Here is a 20,881-nt window from a genome sequence, read left to right as displayed (position 1 = left end):
ACGCTGGGGAAGGAAAGGGGGCGGGGCTAAAGGGGAGGCTCCGCCCCCCGGGGTTTATTGGGGGGGTTCCTGGGGGATTATGGGATATTGGGGGGGGTTATTGGGGAAATTTTGGGGTATTTTGGGATTTTTGAGGGGTTTATTGGGGGTTTCTGGTGGATTATGGGATTTTTGAGGGGTTTATTGGGGAAATTTTGAGGTATTTTGGGATTTTTGAGGGGTTTATTGGGGGTTTCTGGCGGATTATGGGATTTTTGAGGGGTTTATTGGGGAAATTTTGAGGTATTTTGGGATTTTTGAGGGGTTTATTGGGGGTTTCTGGGGAATTTTGGGATTTTTGAGGGGTTTATTGGGGAAATTTTGAGGTATTTTGGGATTTTTGAGGGGTTTATTGGGGGTTTCTGGGGAATTTGGGGATCTTTGAGGGATTTATTGGGGAAATTTTGAGGTATTTTGGGATTTCTGAGGGGTTTATTGGGGGTTTCTGGGGGATTATGGGATTTTTGAGGGCTTTATTGGGGAAATTTTGAGGTATTTTAGGATATTGGAAGGGTTTATTGGGGTTTCTGGGGGATTATGGGATATTTAAGTGGTTTATTGGGTAAATGTTGAGGTATTTTGGGATTTTTGAGTTTATTGGGGTTTCTGGGGGATTGTGGGATATTGGAGTGGTTTATTGGGGGTTTCTGGGGGATTATGGGATTTTTGAGGGGTTTATTGGGGAAATTTTGAGGTATTTGGCGATTTTTGAGGGGTTTATTGGGGGCTTCTGGATGATAATGGGATATTGAGGGGGGTTATTGGGGAAATTTTGAGGCATTTGGGGATTTTTGAGGGGTTTATTGGGGTTTCTGGGGGATTGTGGGATTTTTGAGGGGGGTTATTGGGGAAATTTTGAGGTATTTTGGCATATTGGGGGGGGTTATTGGAGGTTTCCGGGGGATTATGGGATTTTTGAGGGGGTTATTGGGGGTTTCTGGGGGATTTGGGGATACTGGAATGGTTTATTGGGGGGTTCTGAGGGATTGAGGGATTTTTGAGGGGTTTATTGGGGGTTTCTGGGGGATTATGGGATATTTAAGTGGTTTTAGGGGGGAATTTTGAGGTATCTGGGGACATTGAGGGAGTTCCTGATGCATTATGGGATATTTAAGGGGCTTTAGGGGGAGTTCTTGAGGTACTGTGGGATTTTGGGAGAGTTTCTGGGAAATTATGGGATATTTGGGGTTTTAGCGGGGAAATTTTGAGGAATTGGGGGATATTGGGGGGGCTTTGGGGGAACGTTCTGAGGCATTATGGGATATGTGAGGTTTTTTTGGGGGAAATTTGAGGTAGTATGGGATATTTGGGGTTTGGGGAACGGTTCCTGAGGCATTGGGGGGGTGTTGGAGGGGTTCCTGAGGCATTATGGGATATCTGAGGGGTTTGGGGGGGGGTCACGAGGTATTGGGGGATATTTGAGGTTTTTTTGGGGGGGGTCCTGAGGCATTATGGGATGGTAATAGTGTATTGAGGGTAATTTTAAACCTTCCTCGCCGTCTTAATGGTAAATTAAACCTTTAATCACCCATTTAATGGTAATTTTAAGCATTTATTGCCGCTTTTAAAGGTATTTTTAAACGTTTCTCACCCTTTTAATGGTAATTTAGACATTTTGTATTCTTTTTAATGACAATTTAAACGTTTATCACGTTTTTTAATGGCAATTTAAACGTCTCTCGCCTTCTCAATGCTTATTTTAAATGTCTCTCACCGTTTTTTAGACTTTTCTCACCCTTTTAGACGTTTCTCACCCTTTTAGACGTTTCTCACCCTTTCAGACTTTTCTCACCCTTTTAGACGTTTCTCACCCTTTTAGACATTTCTCACCCTTTCAGACGTTTCTCACCCTTTTAATGGTAACTTTAAACGCTTTCCGCCACGTTTATAGGCATTTCTTAACGTTCCTCACCCTTCTAGAGGTATTTTTTAACGCCTCTCACCATTTTAAAGCTGTTTTTAAACGTTTCTCACACGTTTTGATGGTAGTTTTAAGGCGATTCTCACCTTTTTGTCGGTCCTTTTAGCCGCCTCGCGCCCTTTCTCCTCAGCGCTTCCCGCCCTTTTTAGGCCCCGCCCCCGCGCTTCCCGCCCTTTTAGGCCCCGCCCCCGCGCTTCCCGCCCTTTTAGGCCCCGCCCCCGCGCTTCCCGCCCTTTTAGGCCCCGCCCCCGCGCTTCCCGCCCTTTTAGGCCCCGCCCCCTTCCCCGGGGCCATGGCGGCCCCCCCCGGGCAGGACTGGTTCCACTGCAACCGCTGCTACCGGCAGGAGGGCGCCGGCTTCTGCCTCACCTCCTGCGGGCACCTCCTCTGCCAGCGCTGCCTGGGGGCAGGTAGGGCTGGGAAAGGGGGGTTCCCCTCACGGGGAGCCCATAAAATGGGTGTAAAAGGGGTCCCCCGATCCTTTATGGTCATAAAAGTTGCCTGGGAAAGGTTTCCCCTCACAAAACGGGTGTAAAAGGGGGGTCCCTCGGTCCCTAATCCAATAAAATGGCGGCTGAAGGGGGTCTGCCAATGGTTTTACCTCACAAAATGGGTGTAAAAAGGGGACCCTCAGTCCCTAATCCCATAAAATGGAAGCAGAAAGGGGTCTGCCAATGGTTTTACCTCACAAAATAGGTGTAAAAGGGGGTCCCTCAATCCCTAATCCCATAAAACAGCGGCTGAAAGGGGTCTGCCAATGGTTTCCCCTCACAAAATGGGTGTAAAAGGGGGGTCCCTCGGTCCCTAATCCCACAAAACGGCAGCAGAAAGGCGTCTCCGGACACATTTACCTCACAAAATCGTTTTAAAAAGGGGTCTGCCAACGTTTTTACCTCACAACATGGCCCGGGAGCAGGTAGGGGCCCCGGGAGGCTGGAAAAGGGGGGGTCCCTTCATGGTGACCCCATAAAATGGGTATAAAAAGGGGTCCCTGATCCTTTAACGTCATAAAATGGTGGCAGAGAGGGGGTCCCCAACGGTTTTACCTCATAAAATGCGTGTAAAAGGGGGTCCCTCAATCCCTAATCCCGTAAAATGGAAGCAGAAAGGGGTCTGCCGATGGTTTTACCTCACAAAATCGTTTTAAAAAGGGCTCTCATGATACTTTTACCTCACAAAATGGTGGCAGAAAAGAAATCCCCAACGGTTTTACCTGACAAAACGGATTTAAAAAGGGGTCCCCCTGCACTTTTACCTCACAGAAGGGTTGTAAAAGGGGGTCCCCCAGTCCCTAATCCCATCAAATGGCAGCAGAAATGGTTTTACCTCATAAAATGGTGGCAGAAAAAGGTCCGTGAATGGGTTTACCTCAAAAAATGGCTTTATAAAGGGGTTCGCCAATGCTTTTACCTCACAAAACGTTTGTAAAAAGGGGTCCCTCAATCCCCAACCCCATAAAATGTCAGCAGACAGCGTCCCCCAATGCTTTAACCCCATAAAACAATGGCAGAAAAGGGCCCTTCAGTGCTTTAACCCCACAAAACATTTGCAAAAAGGGGCCCCCGTACAATTTAACCCCACAAAACATTTTTTAAAAAAGGGGGTGCTCAATAATTAACCCTTACCCTTACAGGTCCCTGCCCCGTCTGCGCCGCCGCCTGCCGCCGCTTCCCCCTCCCTGACCAGGTGAGTGCCCCCTGGGGGCCGCCATCTTGGATCCCCCCCATTCACCCCCATAGGGCCGCCATTTTGTTTCCCCCCTAATGGAGGCCGCCATCTTGGATCCCCCATTCACCTCCATAGGGCCGCCATCTTGGATACCCCCACTGGGGGCTGCCATCTTGGATCCCCCCCATTCACCCCCATAGGGCCGCCATTTTGTTTCCCCCCTAATGGAGGCCGCCATCTTGGATCCCCCATTCACCTCCATAGGGCAGCCATCTTGGATCCCCCCACTGGGGGCCGCCATCTTGGATCCCCCATTCGCCCCCATAGGGCCGCCATCTTGGATCCCCCATATACACCCCCATAGGGCCGCCATCTTGGATCCCCCCCACTGGGGGCCGCCATTTTGGATCCCCCATATCCACTCCCATAGGGCCGCCATCTTGGATAACCCCCACAGGCGGCCGCCATCTTGGATCCCCCATTCACCTCCATAGGGCCGCCATCTTGGATAACCCCCACTGGGGGCCGCCATCTTGGATCCCCCATATACACCCCCATAGGGCCGCCATCTTGGATCCCCCCACTGGCGGCCGCCATCTTGGATCCCCCATATACACCCCCATAGGGCCGCCATCTTGGATCCCCCATTCACCTCCATAGGGCCGCCATCTTGGATACCCCCACTGGGGGCCGCCATCTTGGATCCCCCATATACACCCCCATAGGGCCGCCATCTTGGATCCCCCCACTGGGGGCCGCCATTTTGGATCCCCCATATCCACCCCCATAGGGCCGCCATCTTGGATCCCCCCATGGGGGCCGCCATCTTGGATCCCCCATATACACCCCCATAGGGCCGCCATCTTGGATCCCCCCATGGGGGCCGCCATCTTGGATCCCCCCATACTAACCCATTGGGCCGCCATTTTGAATAACCCCCCCCATGGGGGCCGCCATTTTGTCTCCTCCCCATTCACCCCCCGTAGAGCCGCCATTTTGTCCCCCCACCCAACGGCCGCCATTTCGTGGCCTCCCCGCCCCTCGCGCCCCCCTTTTGACAGCGAGCGCCGCCCTGCCGGCGGCCCGATTTACCCCTTATCCCCCCCCCCCCAGCCCCACGAGGCGCTTTTCCTCAAAAGCCCCGCCGCCGTCGCCCGCCAGCGCCTGGCGCACATCTCCCAGGTGAGCCAAATCCGGCGGATTTTCCCCCAAAAAACCCTTCCCCCCCCTTACCCTTTCTTCAAAGCCCTGAGCTCCTCCCCGCAGGCCTGGCGCTTCCAGCGGGCGCAGGCGGAGCTGCTGCTGGCCTCCCAGCGCCACGCCGCGCGCCGGGCCGAGGCGGCGCTGCGGGAGGCCCGCCGGGCGCTGGAGGCCAAGGAGAGGTGAGCGAGGCCATCCTGGGGGGGCGGCCTCCCCCCACCTTCGGCCTCCCCCACCCCCCGGCCTCACCGCTGCCGCCCCGCAGGGAGGCCGAGGCGCTGCGCAGGGAGAACGGGGAGCTCCGGAGGCACCTGCGGGAGGCCGAGGTCCCCCAGATCTCCCCCTTTTACCCCGCTTTTTTCCCCATTTAACTCCCCCCTCTTCCCGTTCAGTCCTCCTTTTCCCCGTTCTATCCTTTTTCCCCTTTTTACCACCCTTTTTTCCCCGTTTAAATCCCCCTTCCCCCCATTTTTCCCCATTTGGACACCCTTTTTCCCCTTTTAACCCCCCTTTTCGCCCATGTGGCCACCATTTTCCCCCATTTGGCCACCCATTTAACCCCCTTTTTCCCCTTTTAACTCTCCCTTTTCCCCTTTTAACCCTCCCTTTTCCCTTTTTAACCCTCCCTTTTCCCTTTTTAACCCTCCCTTTTCCCCTTTTAACCCCCCTTTTCCCTATTCAACCCCCTTTTTTTCCTATTTAACCCCCCTTTTAAAACCCCTTCTCCCACATTTAACCCCCCTTTTCCCCCGTTTTACCCCAATTAAGACCCTTTTTCCCCATTTATCCTCCTCTTCGACTCTCTTTTTCCTTATTTGACCCCCATTTCCCCCCTTTTTATCCTATTTAACCCATTTTCCCCATTTAACCGCCCCTATTTATCCTAAGTTTTCCCTATTTAATCAATCCTTCCTCATTTAAGACCCCCACTTTCCCATATTTTACCTATTTATTCTCTATTTAACCCATTTTTCTTTAACCCCCCATTCCTCCTCAGTTTTCCCTATTTACCCCCCCCTTTCCCCATTAACCCCCCCCATTTGTCCTTTTTTCCCCCATTTACCCCGCCAATTCCCCATTTCCCCCCCAATTTCCCCTTTCAACCCCCATTTCCCCCTTTAACCCCCAATTTCCCCCTTTCTCCCCCCAAATTCCCCCCCCAGGTCTCCCCAGGCTGGCGGTCGAGCAGGTGAGCCCCCCCCAACCCCCTTAATTTTTGGGGTTCCCCCCCCAGGTGCTCAGCACCCCAATTTCCCCCCCCCCCCAGGAACAGCACCCCCAGGCCCGTCGGCATCACCTCCCCAGTGGAGACAGGTAGGACCCCCCTTTTTCCCTAAAACCCCCATTTTTTCCCCAAAACCACCCTTCCCCCCCTCCCCCCCCATTTCCCCCAAATCCCCCTTTTTTCCCCCAAATCCCCCTTTTTTCCCCCAACCCCCCCCTTTTCCCCAACCCCTCCCTTTTTCTCCCATTTTCTGGGACCCCCCCCATTTTTGGGGAGCCCCAATTTTAAGGTTTTTCACCCTAAAACTCGCCACCCCCCCCCCAGTGACCCCCCAGCCCCGGCGGCAGCTCAGCGGGCAGGTGGTGAGGTGAGCGAGACCCCCCCCCCCCCCAGAATCCAGGAACGCCCCCAAATTTGGGGTTTTCCCCCCCAAAAACCGTGCCCCTCCCACCCACCGCAGCCGCTCGGCGTCGCTGGAGCGGCCCCCGCTCCGTGGGACCCCCACGTGGCCGGGTGAGCCCCCAAAATCCCCGGGTTTCACCCCAAAAATCCAACCCCCCCCCCTTCCCCATACACCCTAAGGCACCCACAAGCCCCGCCCCCTCCACCTAAGCCCCGCCCCCTCCACCTAAGCCCCGCCCCTCCACCTAAGCCCCGCCCCCTCCACCTAAGCCCCGCCCCTCCACCTAAGCCACGCCCCTCCACCTAAGCCACGCCCCTCCACCTAAGCCACGCCCCCAGCTCCCATTGGAGCACCAGTAGCCCTAAAGCCCCGCCCACTCACCCAAGCCCCGCCCCCTCCGCCACAAACCCCGCCCCTTCCCCAAGCCACGCCCCCAGCCCCCCATTGGCCTCCACTACCCCAAGCCCCGCCCCCTCCCGCTTAACCCCGCCCCTTCTGACCCCGCCCCTCTCCCCAGGCCCCGCCCCCAGCCTGCCCCACCACAGGTAAGCCCCGGGGGGGGGGGGGGGCGCGTCCATTTCGGGGCGCTCCGGGGGGGGCTCCCCGCTCCCACCGCCCCCCTCCCCCCTCCAGGGCCGCCCCCCCGGCTCCCCCGACGCCCCCCTGGGCCCCGCCCGCCCCCCGGCCTCTCCCCGCCGCCATCTTGTCCCGGCAACCCCCCTACTTCCGGCCCGGCGGCGGAGGAGGAGGAGGAGGCCGCTAGGTGACGTCACCGCCGGGCGGAAGCCGCCGCGTCACGCCCTCAAGCAAGATGGCGCCGCCGCGTCGCCCCTAGCAACCGGCGCCATCTTGCGCGCGCCCCGCCGCGTTGCCCGGCAACCGGCGCCATCTTGCGCGCGCCCCGCCGCGTTGCCCGGCAACCGGCGCCATCTTGAGCGCCCCCCCGCCGCCATCTTGGGAGGCAAGATGGCGCTGGCCAGCGTCCTGCGGCTCCCCGCCGAGCCCCCGCCGCCCCCCGCCGCCTTCCCGCTCCTCGCAGCCCCCCGGGACCCCCCCGGCCCCCCGCAGAGCCTCGCGGCGCCGCCCTGGGGCACCGCGGAGCCCCCCGGACCCGGTTTGCAGCTCCTGCACGGAACCACCACGCTGGCTTTTAAGGTGGGGGGGGTTTGGGGGGTCTTTGGGGGGGGGGTTGGGGGGTTGGGGAGTCCGCAAGCCCCGTGGGGGGAGCACAGAGCGCACGGGAGAGCTTCGGAAGGGTTTTATGAGGGGTGTTTGGTTATTGGAGATTCTGAAGGCTCGCGGGGGGACCCCAAAATCCGGGGGGGGGGCCTAAAGATCCCTTATGGGACCCCAAAACCCCTTAGAGGGACCGCAGAACCCCTTGGGGGTGCCCTAAAGCCCCTTGGGGGGACCCTAAAGCCACTTGGGGGGACCCTAAAGCCCCTTCTGGGGGCCTAAAGTCCCGTTATGGGCCCCTAAAACCGCTTGGGGGGGCACAAAATTTTTTGGAGGGGTCCTAAAACCCCTTGGTGAGACCCCAGAGCCCCGTGGGGGGACCCCAAAGCCTTTTTTGGGGACCCCGCCGTCGTATAGAAGCCCTTGCGGGTCTGGGTTAGGTCCGTAGCCACCCCCAGACCCCATGGAGGGGACCCCAAATTGCGTGGGTGGAATCTTGAGACCTTATAAAAACTTCTGTGGGGTGGGTGTTTGGTCATAGGGACCCCAAATCCCCAAGGAGGGACCCTGAAGCCCCCTAGGAGGACCCCAAAGTCCCTTTTTGGGACCCTAAATCCCCTTGGGGGTACCCCAAAGCCCCCTGGAGGGACCCCAAAACCCGAATGAAGCCCTTGTGGGGCTGATTTCTGCAGACAGGGAGCCTCCAAGGCCACCTCGAGACCTCGTGGTGGGCCTCCGAGTCTACGTAGGGGCCTCCGAGGCCACTTGGGGACCTCATGATGGGCCTCCGAGGCCACTTGGGGACCTCCAAGTCCTTTTGGGGACCTCACGGTGGGCCTCCAAGTTTACCTGGGGACCTCTAAGGCCACTTGGGGACCTCCAAGGCCACCTAGAGGCCTTGTGGTGGGCCTTTAAGTCTACCTAGGGGCCTCCGAGGCCACTTGAGGATCTCCAAGGCCACCTAGAGACCTCATGGTGGAACTCCAAGTCTACCTAAGGGCCTCCAAGGCTACTTGGGGACCTCCAAGGCCACTTAGTTGCCTCCAAGACCACCTGAAGATCTCATGATGGGCCTCCAAAGCCACATAGACACCTCGTGGTGGGCTTCCAAGTCAATCTAGGGTTCTCCAAATCAACCTAGGGGTCTCCAAGGCCACCTAATGGCCTCCAGGGCCACTTGGAGACCTCACAGTGGTCCTCCAAAGCTACCTAAGGACCTCCAGGGCCACTTGGGGACCTCATGATGGGCCTCCAAAGCCATGTAGACACCTCGTGGTGGGCCTCTGAGTCTACCTAGGGTCCTCCAAGTCAACCTAGGGGTCTCCAAGGCCACCTGAGGGTCTCCTAGGGACCTCGTGGTGAACCTCCAAGGCCACCTAATGGCCTCCAAGGTCACTTGAGGACCACCTAGAGACCTCATGGTGGGCCTCCAAGTCTCCCTAGGGTCCTCCAAGTCAACCTAGGGGTCTCCAAGTCTACCTAATGGGCTCCAGGGCCACTTGGGGACCTCACGGTGGTCCTCCAAAGCCACCTGAGGGCCTCCAAGTCCACTTGGGGACCTCGTGGTGGGCTTCCAAAGCCACGTAGACACCTCGTGGTGGGACTCCAAGTCAATCTAGGGTCCTCCAAGTCAACCTAGGGGTCTCTGAGGTCACCTAAGGGCCTCCAGGGCCACTTGGGGACCTCGTGGTGGGCCTCCAAAGCCACCTAAGGACCTCCAGGGCCACTTGGGGACCTCATGATGGGCCTCCAAAGCCACGTAGACACCTCGTGGTGGGCCTCTGAGTCTACCTAGGGTCCTCCAAGTCAACTTAGGGGTCTCCAAGGTCACCTGAGGGTCTCCTAGGGACCTCGTGGTGAACCTCCAAGGCCACCTAATGGCCTCCAAGTCAACTTGAGGACCACATAGACACCTCGTGGTGGGCTTCCAAGTCTCCCTAGGGTCCTCCAAGTCAACCTAGGGGTCTCCAGGGCCACCTAACAGCCTCCAGGGTCACTTGGGGACCTTGTGGTGGGCCTCCAAGTCTACCTAACGATCTTCAGAGCCATTTGGGGACCTTGTGATGGGCCTCCAAAGCCACGTAGACACCTCGTGGTGGGTCTCCAAGTCTAACTAGGGTCCTCCAAGTCAACTTAGGGGTCTCTGAGGCCACCTAAGGGTCTCCAGGGCCACTTGAGGAGCTCGTGGTGGGCCTCCAAGTCAACTTAGTGGTCTCCAAGTCTATCTAAGGGCCTCCAAGTCTACTTGTAGACCTCGTGGTGGTCCTGCAAAGCCACCTAAGGGTCTCCAAGTCCACTTGGGGACCTCGTGGTGGGCCTCCAGGTCTACCTAGGGTCCTCCAAGTCAACCTAGGGGTCTCCAAGTCTACCTAATGGGCTCCAGGGCCACTTGGGGACCTTGTGGTGGTCCTCCAGGTCTACCTAAGGGCCTCCAAGGCCATTTGGGGACCTCATGGTGGGCCTCCAAAGCCACCTAAGAGCCTCCAAGTCTACTTGTTGACCTCGTGGTGGGCCTCCAAAGCCACCTGAGGGCCTCCAAGTCCACTTGGGGACCTCGTGGTGGGCTTCCAAAGCCACGTAGACACCTCGTGGTGGGACTCCAAGTCAATCTAGGGTCCTCCAAGTCAGTCTAGGGGTCCCCAGGGCCACTTGGGGACCTCACGGTGGGCCTCCAAAGCCACCTAAGGGCCTCCAAGGCCACTTGGGGCCCTCATGGTGGGCCTCCAAAGCCATCTAAGGGCCTCCAAGGCCACTTGGGGAGCTCATGGTGGTCCTCCAAAGCCACCTAAGGGCCTCCAAGGCCACTTGGGGACCTTATGGTGGGCCTCCAAGTCTATCTAGGGTCCTCCAAGTCAACCTAGGGGTCTCCAGGGCCACCTAACGGCCTCCAGGGCCACTTGGGGACCTCACGGTGGTCCTCCAAAACCACGTAACGGCCTCCAAGGCCACTTGGGGACCTCGTGGTGGTCCTCCAAGTCTACCTAGGGGTCTCCAAGTCAACCTAGGGGTCTTCAAGTCTACCTAATGGGCTCCAGGGCCACTTGGGGACCTTGTGGTGGTCTTCCAGGTCTACCTAGGGGTCTCCAAGTCTACCTAAGGGCCTCCAGGGCCACTTGGGGACCCGGTGGTGGGCCTCCAGGTCTACCTAGGGGTCTCCAAGTCTACCTAAGGGCCTCCAGGGCCACTTGGGGACCTGGTGGTGGGCCTCCAGGTCTACCTAGGGGTCGCCAAGTCTACCTAAGGGCCTCCAGGGCCACTTGGGGACCCGGTGGTGGGCCTCCAGGTCTACCTAGGGGTCGCCAAGTCTACCTAAGGGCCTCCAGGGCCACTTGGGGACCTGGTGGTGGGCCTCCAGGTCTACCTAGGGGTCTCCAAGTCTACCTAAGGGCCTCCAGGGCCACTTGGGGGCCTGGTGGTGGGCCTCCAGGTCTACCTAGGGGTCTCAAAGTCTACCTAAGGGCCTCCAGGTCTACCTAGGGACCTGGTGGTGGGCCTCCAAGTCTACCTAAGGGCCTCCAGGGCCACTTGGGGACCTGGTGGTGGGCCTCCAAAGCCACGTAGCGGCCTCCGAGTCCGCCTGGGGCCCTCCCCGTCCTCTCGGCGCCCCCCCAAACTCCCGTCCCCCCCGCAGTTCGAGGAGGGCGTGGTGGTGGCGGTGGACTCGCGGGCGACGGCGGGCTCGTACGTGGCGTCGCAGTCGGTGCAGAAGGTGATCGAGATCAACGCGGCGCTGCTGGGCACCATGGCGGGGGGCGCGGCCGACTGCGGCTTCTGGGAGCGGCTGCTGGCGCGGCAGTGCCGCGTCTACGAGCTGCGCAACAAGGAGCCCATCTCGGTGGCCGCCGCCTCCAAGCTGCTGGCCAACATGGTGTACCAGTACAAGGGGCTGGGGCTCAGCATGGGCACCATGATCTGCGGCTGGGACAAGAGGGGGCCGGGTGAGGCCGCTGCGGGGGGGCTGGGGGGGGTTGGGGGGGGGTTGGGAGGGGATTGGGGGGGGTTTGAGGGGGGTTTGGGGAGGTTGGGGGGGGTTTGGGGGGGGATTGGGGGCGTTTGGGGAGGTTTGAGGGGGTTTGGGGGGGTTTGAGGGGGGATTGGGGGCGTTTGGGGGGGATTAAGGGGGGTTGGGGGGATTGAGGGGGGTTTGGGGTGGGGTTGGAGGGGTTTGGGGGGGGATTGGGGGGGATTGGGGGGGGTTGGGGGGTTTGGGGTGGGGTTGGGGGGATTGGGGGGGATTAAGAGGGGATTGGGGGGGGTTGGGGGGGTTTGGGGTGGGGTTGGGGGGGTTTGGGGGGGATTGGGGGGTGTTTGGGGGAGTTGAGGGGGGGTTGGGGGGATTGAGGGGGATTAAGGGGGGATTGGGGGGCTTTGGGGGGGTTTGGGGGGGGTTGAGGGGGGATTGGGGGCGTTTGGGGGGGTTTGGGGGGGTTATGGGGGGGATTGAGGGGGGTTTGGGGGGGTTTGAGGGGGGATTGGGGAGGTTGGGGGGGTTGGGGGGTTTGAGGGGGGATTGGGGGGGGATTGAGGGGGTTTAGGGGGGTTTGAGGCGGTTTCGGGGGGGGTTGGGGGCGGTTTGAGGGGGGATTGGGGACATTGGGGGGCATTAAGTGGGGGTTTGGGGGGATTCAAGGGGGGTTTGGGGGGGATTAAGGGGGGTTGGGGGGCTTGAGGGGGGTTTGAGGGGGGTTTGGGGTGGGATTGGAGGGGTTTGGGGGGGATTGGGGGCGTTTGGGGGGGTTTGAGGGGGGTTTGGGGTGGGGTTGGGGGGGTTTGGGGGGGATTGGGGAGGTTGGGGGGGGTTTGGGGGGGGTTGAGGGGGGATTGGGGGGGTTGGGGGTGGGGTTGGAGGGGTTTGGGGGGGTTCGAGGGGGGTTTGGGGGGGTTTTGGGGGGCATTTGAGGGGGGATTGGGGAGGTCGGGGGGGTTTGAGAGGGGATTGGGGGGGGTTTGGGGGGGTTGAGGGGGGTTTAGGGGGGATTGGGGGGCTTTCGGGGGGGGTTTGGGGTGGGGTTGGGGGGCTTGAGGGGGATTTGGGGGGGGTTGAGGGGGCTTTGGGGAGGTTGGGGGGGGATTAAGGGGGGATTGGGGGGGTTTGGGGGGGTTTGGGGTGGGGTTGGAGGGGTTTGGGGGGTTGGGGGGGATTGGGGAGGTTTGAGGGGGGGTTTGAGGGGGGATTGGGGGCGTTTGGGGGGGATTAAGGGGGGTTGGGGGGATTGAGGGGGGTTTGGGGTGGGGTTGGAGGGGTTTGGGGGGGATTGGGGGGGGTTGACGGGGGATTGGGGGGGTTGGGGGGGTTTGGGGTGGGGTTGGGGGGTTTGGGGGGGATTGGGAGGTTGGAGGGGGTTTGGGGGGGTTTGAGGGGGGATTGGGGGGGTTTTGGGGGGCATTTGAGGGGGGATTGGGGAGGTTGGGGGGGGTTGGGGGCTTTGGGGGGGTTTGGGGGGGTTTGAGGGGGGTTTGGGGTGGGGTTGGGGGGCTTTGGGGGCGTTTGGGGGGGGATTGGGGGGGCATCGGGGGGCTTTGGGGGGGATTGGGGGGGGTTTGGGGGGGGTTTGGGGGGGATTGAGGGGGGTTTGGGGTGGGGTTGGGGAGGTTTGAGGGGGCTTTGGGGGGGGCTTGGGGGGGCGTTGAGGGGGGTTTGGGTGGGGTTGAGGCCGTTCTTTTTGGGCTGGAGGCCGCCCACCGCCCCCATCCTCGGGGCAGAGGCCCCCCGAAACCCCGCCAGCCTCCCCCCAACCTCCTTTTTTCCTCGCCCCCCCCCAGGCCTCTACTACGTGGACAGCGAGGGCACCCGCGTCCCCGGGCCGGCCTTCGCCGTGGGCTCGGGCGCCCCCTACGCCTACGGGGTCCTGGACCGCGGCCTCCGCCCGGGCCTCGGCGTGGAGGCCGCCTGCGAGCTGGCCCGGCGCGCCATCTTCCAGGCGGCGCGGCGCGACGCCTACTCGGGGGGCCGCGTGGCCGTCTACCACGTGGGGGCCGGCGGCTGGCGCCGCGTCTCGCGCCACGACGTGGCCGAGCTGCAGGGCCTCTACGGGGAGGCCGGGCGGGAGTGAGGAGGCCGCGCCGGAGGAGGACGGCGGGGGGTGAGGGGGTACGGGGGGGGTTTTGGGGGAGTTTGGGGGGGATTTGGGGGGGTGAGGGGGTGGAGGCCGGGTTTTTGCGGGGGTTTGGGGGGTGGAGGCTGCGGTTGGGTTAACAAAATGGAGGCCACCGGGGGGTTTGGGGGGGATTTGGTTGATTTAGGGGATGGAGGCCGGGGTTTTTTGGGGGGGGTGAGGGGGTGGAGGCCAGCGTGGGGTTAAGAAAATGGAGGCCACCGGGGTTTTAGGGAGGATTTTGTTGATTTAGGGGGTGGAGGCCGGGGGTTTTGGGGGGATTTGGGGGGGTGAGGGGGTGGAGGCTGGGGTTTTGGGGGGGTTTTGGGGGGGTTTGGGTGGTGGAGGCTGCAGTTGGGTTAAGAAAATGGAGGCCACGGAGGGTTTGGGGGGGATTTTGTTGATTTAGGGGGTGGAGGCCGGGGTTTTTGGGGGGTTTGGGGGGTGGAGGCTGCGGTTCGGTTAAGAAGAAAATGAAGGCCACCGGGGGTTTTGGGAGGATTTTGTTGATTTAGGGGGTAGAGGCCGGGTTTTTGGGGGAGTGAGGAGGTGGAGGCCGGGGTTTTGGGGCGGTTTTGGGGGATTTTGGGGGTGGAGGCCAGCGTGGGGTTAAGGAAATGGAGGCTACGGGGGGTTTGGGGGGGATTTGGTTGATTTAGGGGGTGGAGGCCGGGGTTTTGGGGGGATTTCGGAGGGCGAGGGGGTGGAGGCCGGGGTCTTGGGGGGGGATGAGGGGGTGGAGGCCGGCATGGGGTTAAGAAAATGGAGGCCACGGGGGGGTTTGGGGGGAATTTTGTTGATTTAGGGGATGGAGGCCGGGGTTTTTTGGGGGGTGAGGGGGTGGAGGCCGGCATCAGGTTAAGAAAATGGAGGCCACGGGGGGTTTGGGGGGGATTTTGTTGATTTAAGGGGTGGAGGCCAGGGTTTTTGGGGGGTTTTGGGGGGATTTTGGGGGCGGAGGCCAGCGTGGGGTTAAGAAAATGGAGGCCACGGGGGGTTTGGGGGGGATTTTGTTGATTTAGGGGGTGGAGGCCGGGGTTTTTGGGGGGATTTGGGGGGGTGAGGGGGTGGAGGCCGGGGTTTTGGGGGGGGTGAGGGGGTGGAGGCCAGCATGGGGTTAAGAAAATGGAGGCCACGGGGGGGTTTAGGGAGGATTTTGTTGATTTAGGGGGTGGAGGCCGGGGTTTTTGGGGGGTTTGGGGGTGGAGGACAGCGGGGTTAAGGAAATGGAGGCCACGGGGGGGGTTGGGGGGGATTTTGTTGATTTAGGGGCTGGAGGCCGGGCTTTTTGAGGGGTTTTGGGGGGGTTTGGGGGCTGGAGGCCGCGGTTGGGTTAAGAAAATGGAGGCCACCGGGGGTTTAGGGAGGATTTTGTTGATTTAGGGGGTGGAGGCTGGGGGTTTTGGGGGAGTGAGGGGGTGGAGGCTGGGGTTTTTGGGGGGTTTTGGGGGGATTTTGGGGGTGGAGGCCAGCGTGGGGTTAAGAAAGTGGCGGCTACAGGGGTTTTAGGGGGGATTTTGTTGATTTAGGGGGTGGAGGCCGGGGTTTTGGGGCGCTGAGGGGGTGGAGGCTGGGGTTTTGGGGGGGTTTTGGGGGAGTTTTGGGTGGTGGAGGCCGCGGTTGGGTTAAGAAAATGGAGGCCACAGGGAGTTTAGGGAGGATTTTGTTCATTGAGGGGGTGGAGGCCGGGGGTTTTTGGGGGGTTTGGGGCGTGGAGGCTGAGGTTGGGTTAAGGAAACGGAGGCCACCGGGGGGCTTGGGGGGATTTTGTTGATTTAAGGGGTGGAGGCTGGGGGTTTTGGGGGGATTTGGGGGGGCTGAGGGGGTGGAGGCCGGGGTTTTGGGGGGTTTGGGGGGTGGAGGCTGCGGTTGGGTTAACAAAATGGAGGCCACAGGAGGGTTTGGGGGGGATTTGGTTGATTTAAGGGGTGGAGGCCGGGGTTTTGGGGGGATTTCGGAGGGCGAGGGGGTGGAGGCCGGGGTCTTGGGGGGGGATGAGGGGGTGGAGGCCGGCATGGGGTTAAGAAAATGGAGGCCACGGGGGGTTTGGGGGGGATTTTTTTGATTTAGGAGGTGGAGGCCGGGGTTTTTTGGGGATTTTGGGGGGGTGAGGGGGTGGAGGCCAGGGTTTTTGGGGGGTTTTGGGGGGTTTTGGGGTGGTTTCGGTGGTGGAGGCTGCAGCTGGGTTATGAAAATGGAGGCCACGGAGGGTTTGGGGGGGATTTGGTTGATTTAGGGGGTGGAGGCCGGGGTTTTTGGGGGGTTTTGCGGGGGTTTTGGGAGTGGAGGACAGTGGGGTTAAGGAAACGGAGGCCACGGGGGGGTTTGGGGGGGATTTGGTTGATTCAGGGGGTGGAGGCCGGGGTTTTTGGGGGCGGAGGCCGGGGCTTGATGGGTTTAAGAGATGGAGGCCGGGGTTTTTTGGAGGTTCCCGTTGGTCGGGGGCGGCGGAGGCCGGGGCTGGGTTAAGGAAACGGAGGCCGCGGGGTTTTTTAATTGGCGGAGGCCGGTTTTGTCGTTCTTTAGGAGGCTCCCATTGGCTGACGAGGCGGAGGCCGCGCCCGGGCGACCCCATTGGTTGGAGAAGCGGAGGCCGCGGCCGTCCGGAGCGCCCCATTGGCCGAGGAGGCGGAGGCCGTGATCCTCTTGGAGGCTCCCATTGGCCGAGGCCGCGGAGGCCTCCAACCACTGCAGGGGGGCGGGGCCACTGCAGAGATGGCCCCGCCCCCTCTGCAGTAGCCCCGCCCCCCGCATCCCATAAAGCTTTCTGATTGGTTCCAGCCCCTGTCTGTCATTGATGGAGGGAGCGGGAATGGGAGGTGGGCCGCCATCTTGGACGGGGGGGCCTCAGCCAATGGTGGTGGGCGGTGGGGGGCACGTGACCGCTTGGCCCCGCCCCCTGTGAGGCTGGTTGGCCGAAAGCCCCTTCCTCACCCCATCCCATTGGCCATTTTGTGCCCCCCCCAGCCAAATAAGGTAAAAAACAAAGGGGCGGGGCCTCAGGGGGAGGAGGGGAGGCGGGCTGGGGCTGTCCCGCGAAAAAAACGCGGAGTTTTGGTTAAATTTGGGGCGTTTCCGGGTTTTTTAAGTCGCCGGGGGCCGTCAGTAGGCTCCAGAGTGAACGGGGAGGGGAGGGGGAGCGGGACGGCACCGCGCATGCGCGGGGAGAACGGGGAAGGGAGGGGGAGCGCGGAGAGCACTGCGCATGCGTCGGGGTTCAGTGAGGGGAGGGGGGAGCGGGGAGAGCTCCGGGAGGGGAGGGGGAGCGAGGGGAGCGGCGGGGCCGGGGCTGCGCATGCGCGGCGCGCTCCGGGATGGGAGGGGGAGCGGGGGTGGGGCCGCGCCGTGCGCAACGTGCGTCGCCACGCCCCCGCCGCGTGCTGATTGGTTGGAGGGCGCGGGGGGGCGTGGCCAGGCGGGAAGCGCGCGGAAGGGAGCGGCGGGAGGGGCCGGGCCCGGAGGGGGGTCGGTTTTGGGGTGAAAAAGGGGGGGATTGGGGCTGGGGGGGGTGTGGAGGGGCTGGGGGGGGGTATGGGGGTGTTGGGGCGGGAAATGGCGGGTTTGGGGTGAAAAATGGGGGATTTGGGGCAGGGAATGGGGGGTTTGGGGTGAAAAACGGGGATTTGGGGTAAAAAATGGGGGATGTGGGGTAGGAAACGCGATTTTGGGGCAAAAAGGGGGGATTTGGGGTCGTGAAGGGCGAATTTGGGCGTAAATAAGGCAGATTTGGGGTTCAAGATGGGGGATTTGGGGTAAAAGAGGGAGATTTTGGGTGGTCAGTGGGGGATTTGGGGGTGAAAAACGGGATTTGGGGGTGAAAAACGGGGGGTTGGGGTAAAAAAATAGGGAATTTAGGGGGAAAATAGGGAATTTGGGGATAGAAAGGGAGATTTGGGGTCATAAATGGGGGATTTGTGGTGAGAAATGGGATTTGGGGTGTTTTGGGGTAAAAAAAGGGGGTCTTGGGGTGAAAACTGGGGACTTTGGGGTGAAAAATGGGGAGTTTGGGGTTAAAAAGGGAGATTCGGGGTGAGAAATGGGGGATTTGGGGTGAAAAGGGGGGGGTTTGGGATCAGAAAATGGGGATTTTGGGGTGAAACATTTGAAATTTGGGGTCAAAAAGGGAGCTCGGGGGTGAAAAATGGGAATTGGGGGTGAAAAAAGGGAGATTGTGGGGTGAGGAATGGGGAACTCGGGGTCAAAAAGGGAGGTTTGGGGTGAAAAGGGGGGGCGTGGGGTGAAAAAAGGGGGATCTGGGGCGAAACGTGGGAGGTTTTGGGGCGAAAAAGGGGGATTTGGGGTAAAACACACCAGCGCATCGTGGGTAACCCCCCCCCTTGCCCCCCACTTAGCGCCATGACGGACCTGGAGGCGGAGATTCTGGGTGAGAGGGGCGGGGCCAAAGGGGGCGGGGCCAGCGGTCGTGTTAACTGATATGCTAATGAGATGCTAACGAGCCCCTCCCTCTCCGCAGGCCCGGCGCTGCCCCTGCCCCCCCCCGAGGAGCTCGGCCCCCACCCGGGGCTGTGCCGGCTGCTGGCGGCCCTGGGGGCGGGGCTCGGCGCGGCCGGGGGGCGGAGCCTGCGGCGGGCGGAGGCGGGGCTGGCGCGGCAGCGAGCCGCCTGGTTGGCCCGCGAGGGGCTCTGGAGGGCGGTGCTGGAGCTGCTGCGGGAGCCCCGCCCCCAGGGGGTGAGAAAAAGGGGCGGGGCTTAAAGGGGGCGGGGCCTAACGGGGCCCCCAAAGCATCATGGGAAGGCCCCTCCCCCTTATTTCCCCCCCCAGGCCCCGCCCACCGTGGAGGAAGCGCTGGCATTGGCCGAGCTGCGCCGCGGCCCGCCCCCATTGGCCGCTCTGCTGCCGCCGCCCCAGGTGAGCCCCGCCCCCCTTTCCACGACGTCACGACCGCGCCCCGTGACGTCACCTACCACGCCCCATGACGTCACCGACCACGCCCCTCCGCCCAGCAGGACCCCGCCCCCCTGCGCCGCCGCCTGCTGCCGGCGCTGGAGCGGCGCCTGGCCGGGAAGGCGCGGGAGCTGGCCGCCTACCACCGGGGGGGCCGTGACGTCACCGCCGGCCCCGGTGACGTCACCGAGAGGCCCCGTGACGTCGCCGCCGACGTCGCCGCCGTGGCCCGGGAGCTGGCGGCCGAGCGGCGCCGCCTGGAGGCCGCCGCCGCCCGGCGCCGCCGCCTGGCCGAGCAGCTGGAGCGCCACCGCCGCCTCTACCCGCAGGTACCGCGCCGTGCCAGCGGCGGTGACGTCATCGGCGACGTCACCGGTGACGTCACCGGTGACGCCGCCACCTCTCCGCGAAGGTTTTGGGGCGCTGCGGGGCGCTGCTGGGGCGGCTGCAGGAGGAGCGGGCGGCGGGCGCGGAGCTGGAGCGGCGCCGGGGGCGCTACCTGGAGGCCAAGGGGGCGGCCATGCTGCTCAAGATCCGGTGGGTGACGGCATCTCGGCGCGGTGACGTCGTCGCGGTGACATCACGGTGACGTCGTCCGTCGAGCGCGACCCCGTCACGGTGACGCCCGCAGGTTGGAGGAGCTGACGGTGCTGCTGGACACCTACAGCCCCGCGGTGGTGGAGGCGCATCGCGTCATCAGGTGCGGCCCCCCGTCGGCCCCGGATCGCCCCACGCTATCCCGATACGCCCCGATATCGCCCCATATCCCCCCAGTATCACCCCATACTATCCCAATATCCCCCCATATTGCCCCCATCACGTCATACTATCCCGATGCCCCCCGATATCGCCCCGATATGGCCCCCCCCGCAGGTCGCGCCTGGAGGCGGAGCTGTCGCGGGCCGGGGCGGAGCTGTCGGGGGCGCGGGCGGCGCTGGAGGCGCTGCAGGCGCTGGGCCCCGGCTTCCAGGCGGCGGCCGAGGAGTACGGGCGGCTCCGCGAGCGCCTCCGCCACCGCCGCTGGGCCCTGCGCCAGCTCCGCGGCCATGACGGAGGGGGCGACGTCGCCGATGACGTCACCGATGACGACGGCGACGGAGGCCCGGCGTGAGAGGGAAGGCCTCAAGATGGCCGTCGCGGGACAAGATGGCCGCCGGGGGGGGCAAGATGGCCGCCGGGGCAACCACGAGGTCTCCATGGCAACAAAATGGCCGCCATGGCAACAAAACGGCTGCCATAGCAACCACGAGGTCTCCATAGCAACAAAATGGCCGCCACTTCAGCTCCACCCCCTTGTTGCCGTGGTGACCGCGGTGGCTCCGCCCACGACGAGGCCCCGCCCCCAATAAATTACCCCTCCCCTTTTGTTGCCAGTTCTGGCCTCTGATTGGTTGGTCTGTGGGGGTGGGAGGGAGGGGCGTGGCCTAAGTGATTGGCAGCTCCTGGTGGGTGGTGATTGGTTGCGGGGGTGGGGGGAGGGTTCTACAGACGGGTGATTGGCAGGCGAGGGCACTCAGCGATTGGTTATGGGGCGGGGCTTAAGGCTCCCCCAGGAGATTGATTGACAGGCAGGGGCGGGAGGTGATTGGTAAGGGGGCGGGGCTATGGGGACCCTCAGAGGTTTGATTGACAGGCGGGAACGCGCAGCGGTTGGTCACGGGGGTGGGTCCAGAATCTCCCTCATGGGCGCTTGATTGACAGGCGAAGCCGCGCAGCCATTGGCTCACAGCCCAATGAGGGCGGGACCTCCCCTCAGCCTCCCTCAGCCGCTTGATTGACAGTCGACTCCGCACAGCGATTGGCTCGCCCCCAACGAGGGCGGGACCCCTTTTCCCGCCCAACGCCTTGACTGACAGGCCAGGCCGCGCAGCCATTGGCTCACAGCGCAGTGAGGGCGGGACCCCGCTCAGCCGTTTGATTGACAGGCGGGGCCGCGCAGCCATTGGCTCTCCTCCCAACGAGGGCGGGACCCCTTTTCCCGCCCAACCCCTTGACGGACAGCCGCCTCCGCCTACCCGCCGGCGGAGTGGGCGGGCCCCCGCCCGCCGACGCCGCGTCGCCATTGGGCGGCGGCCGGAAGAGGAGGAGCGCGGGGGAGAGGCGCGAAGATGGCGGCGGCGGCGGCGGCCGGGCCGGGGGCGGCGGGCGCCGCGCGGGTGTCGAGCGGGCGGGAGCTGGGCTGCGTGCCCGAGGTGGCGGCGGCGCTGGGGGCCGTGGCCCGCCAGGGGTGAGCGGCGCCTTTAAGCGGC

The 20,881-nt window shown here is 62.2% G+C and overlaps 2 protein-coding genes across 5 annotated transcripts; both read left to right on the top strand.

Annotated features, from left to right (window-relative positions):
* Positions 1-2,237: 2,237 nt before the first annotated feature.
* PSMB5 (proteasome 20S subunit beta 5) lies at positions 2,238-16,507 on the top strand. 2 transcript variants are annotated; one of them, XM_083814949.1, is made up of 10 exons: positions 2,238-2,370; positions 3,594-3,646; positions 6,096-6,142; positions 6,378-6,420; positions 6,514-6,566; positions 6,974-7,001; positions 7,090-7,611; positions 11,264-11,570; positions 13,396-13,715; positions 16,254-16,507. In XM_083814949.1, exons 1-9 carry the CDS (start codon positions 2,253-2,255, stop codon positions 13,683-13,685), a joined length of 1,461 nt encoding a protein of 486 aa, XP_083671075.1. In that variant the 5' UTR covers positions 2,238-2,252; the 3' UTR covers positions 13,686-13,715; positions 16,254-16,507. The 2 variants fall into 2 exon arrangements, with proteins under 2 accessions (XP_083671075.1, XP_083671074.1); XM_083814948.1 differs by lacking the exons at positions 2,238-2,370; positions 3,594-3,646; positions 6,096-6,142; ... (1 more) ...; positions 6,514-6,566; positions 6,974-7,001 and having other exon boundaries at positions 7,375-7,611; positions 13,396-13,723.
* A 609-nt stretch (positions 16,508-17,116) lies between these two features.
* HAUS4 (HAUS augmin like complex subunit 4) lies at positions 17,117-20,000 on the top strand. 3 transcript variants are annotated; one of them, XR_014575884.1, is made up of 9 exons: positions 17,117-17,192; positions 18,080-18,111; positions 18,202-18,416; positions 18,510-18,596; positions 18,695-18,961; positions 19,045-19,169; positions 19,264-19,332; positions 19,506-19,822; positions 19,883-20,000. XR_014575884.1 is itself a non-coding variant. In XM_083814977.1 (8 exons), the coding sequence occupies exons 2-8, from the start codon at positions 18,084-18,086 to the stop codon at positions 19,741-19,743; spliced, it is 1,029 nt and encodes a 342-aa protein (XP_083671103.1). In that variant the 5' UTR covers positions 17,117-17,192; positions 18,080-18,083; the 3' UTR covers positions 19,744-20,000. The 3 variants fall into 3 exon arrangements, 2 of the variants coding, with proteins under 2 accessions (XP_083671103.1, XP_083671104.1); XM_083814977.1 differs by having other exon boundaries at positions 19,506-20,000; XM_083814978.1 differs by having other exon boundaries at positions 17,167-17,204; positions 19,506-20,000.
* Positions 20,001-20,881: the final 881 nt, after the last annotated feature.

This window comes from Anser anser (assembly GCF_964211835.1).
Source record: "Anser anser genome assembly, chromosome: 34".
NCBI lineage: Eukaryota > Metazoa > Chordata > Aves > Anseriformes > Anatidae > Anser > Anser anser.
The sequence above is the reverse complement of the archived record's forward strand: the minus strand, read 5'-3'. Positions and strand labels throughout refer to the sequence as shown.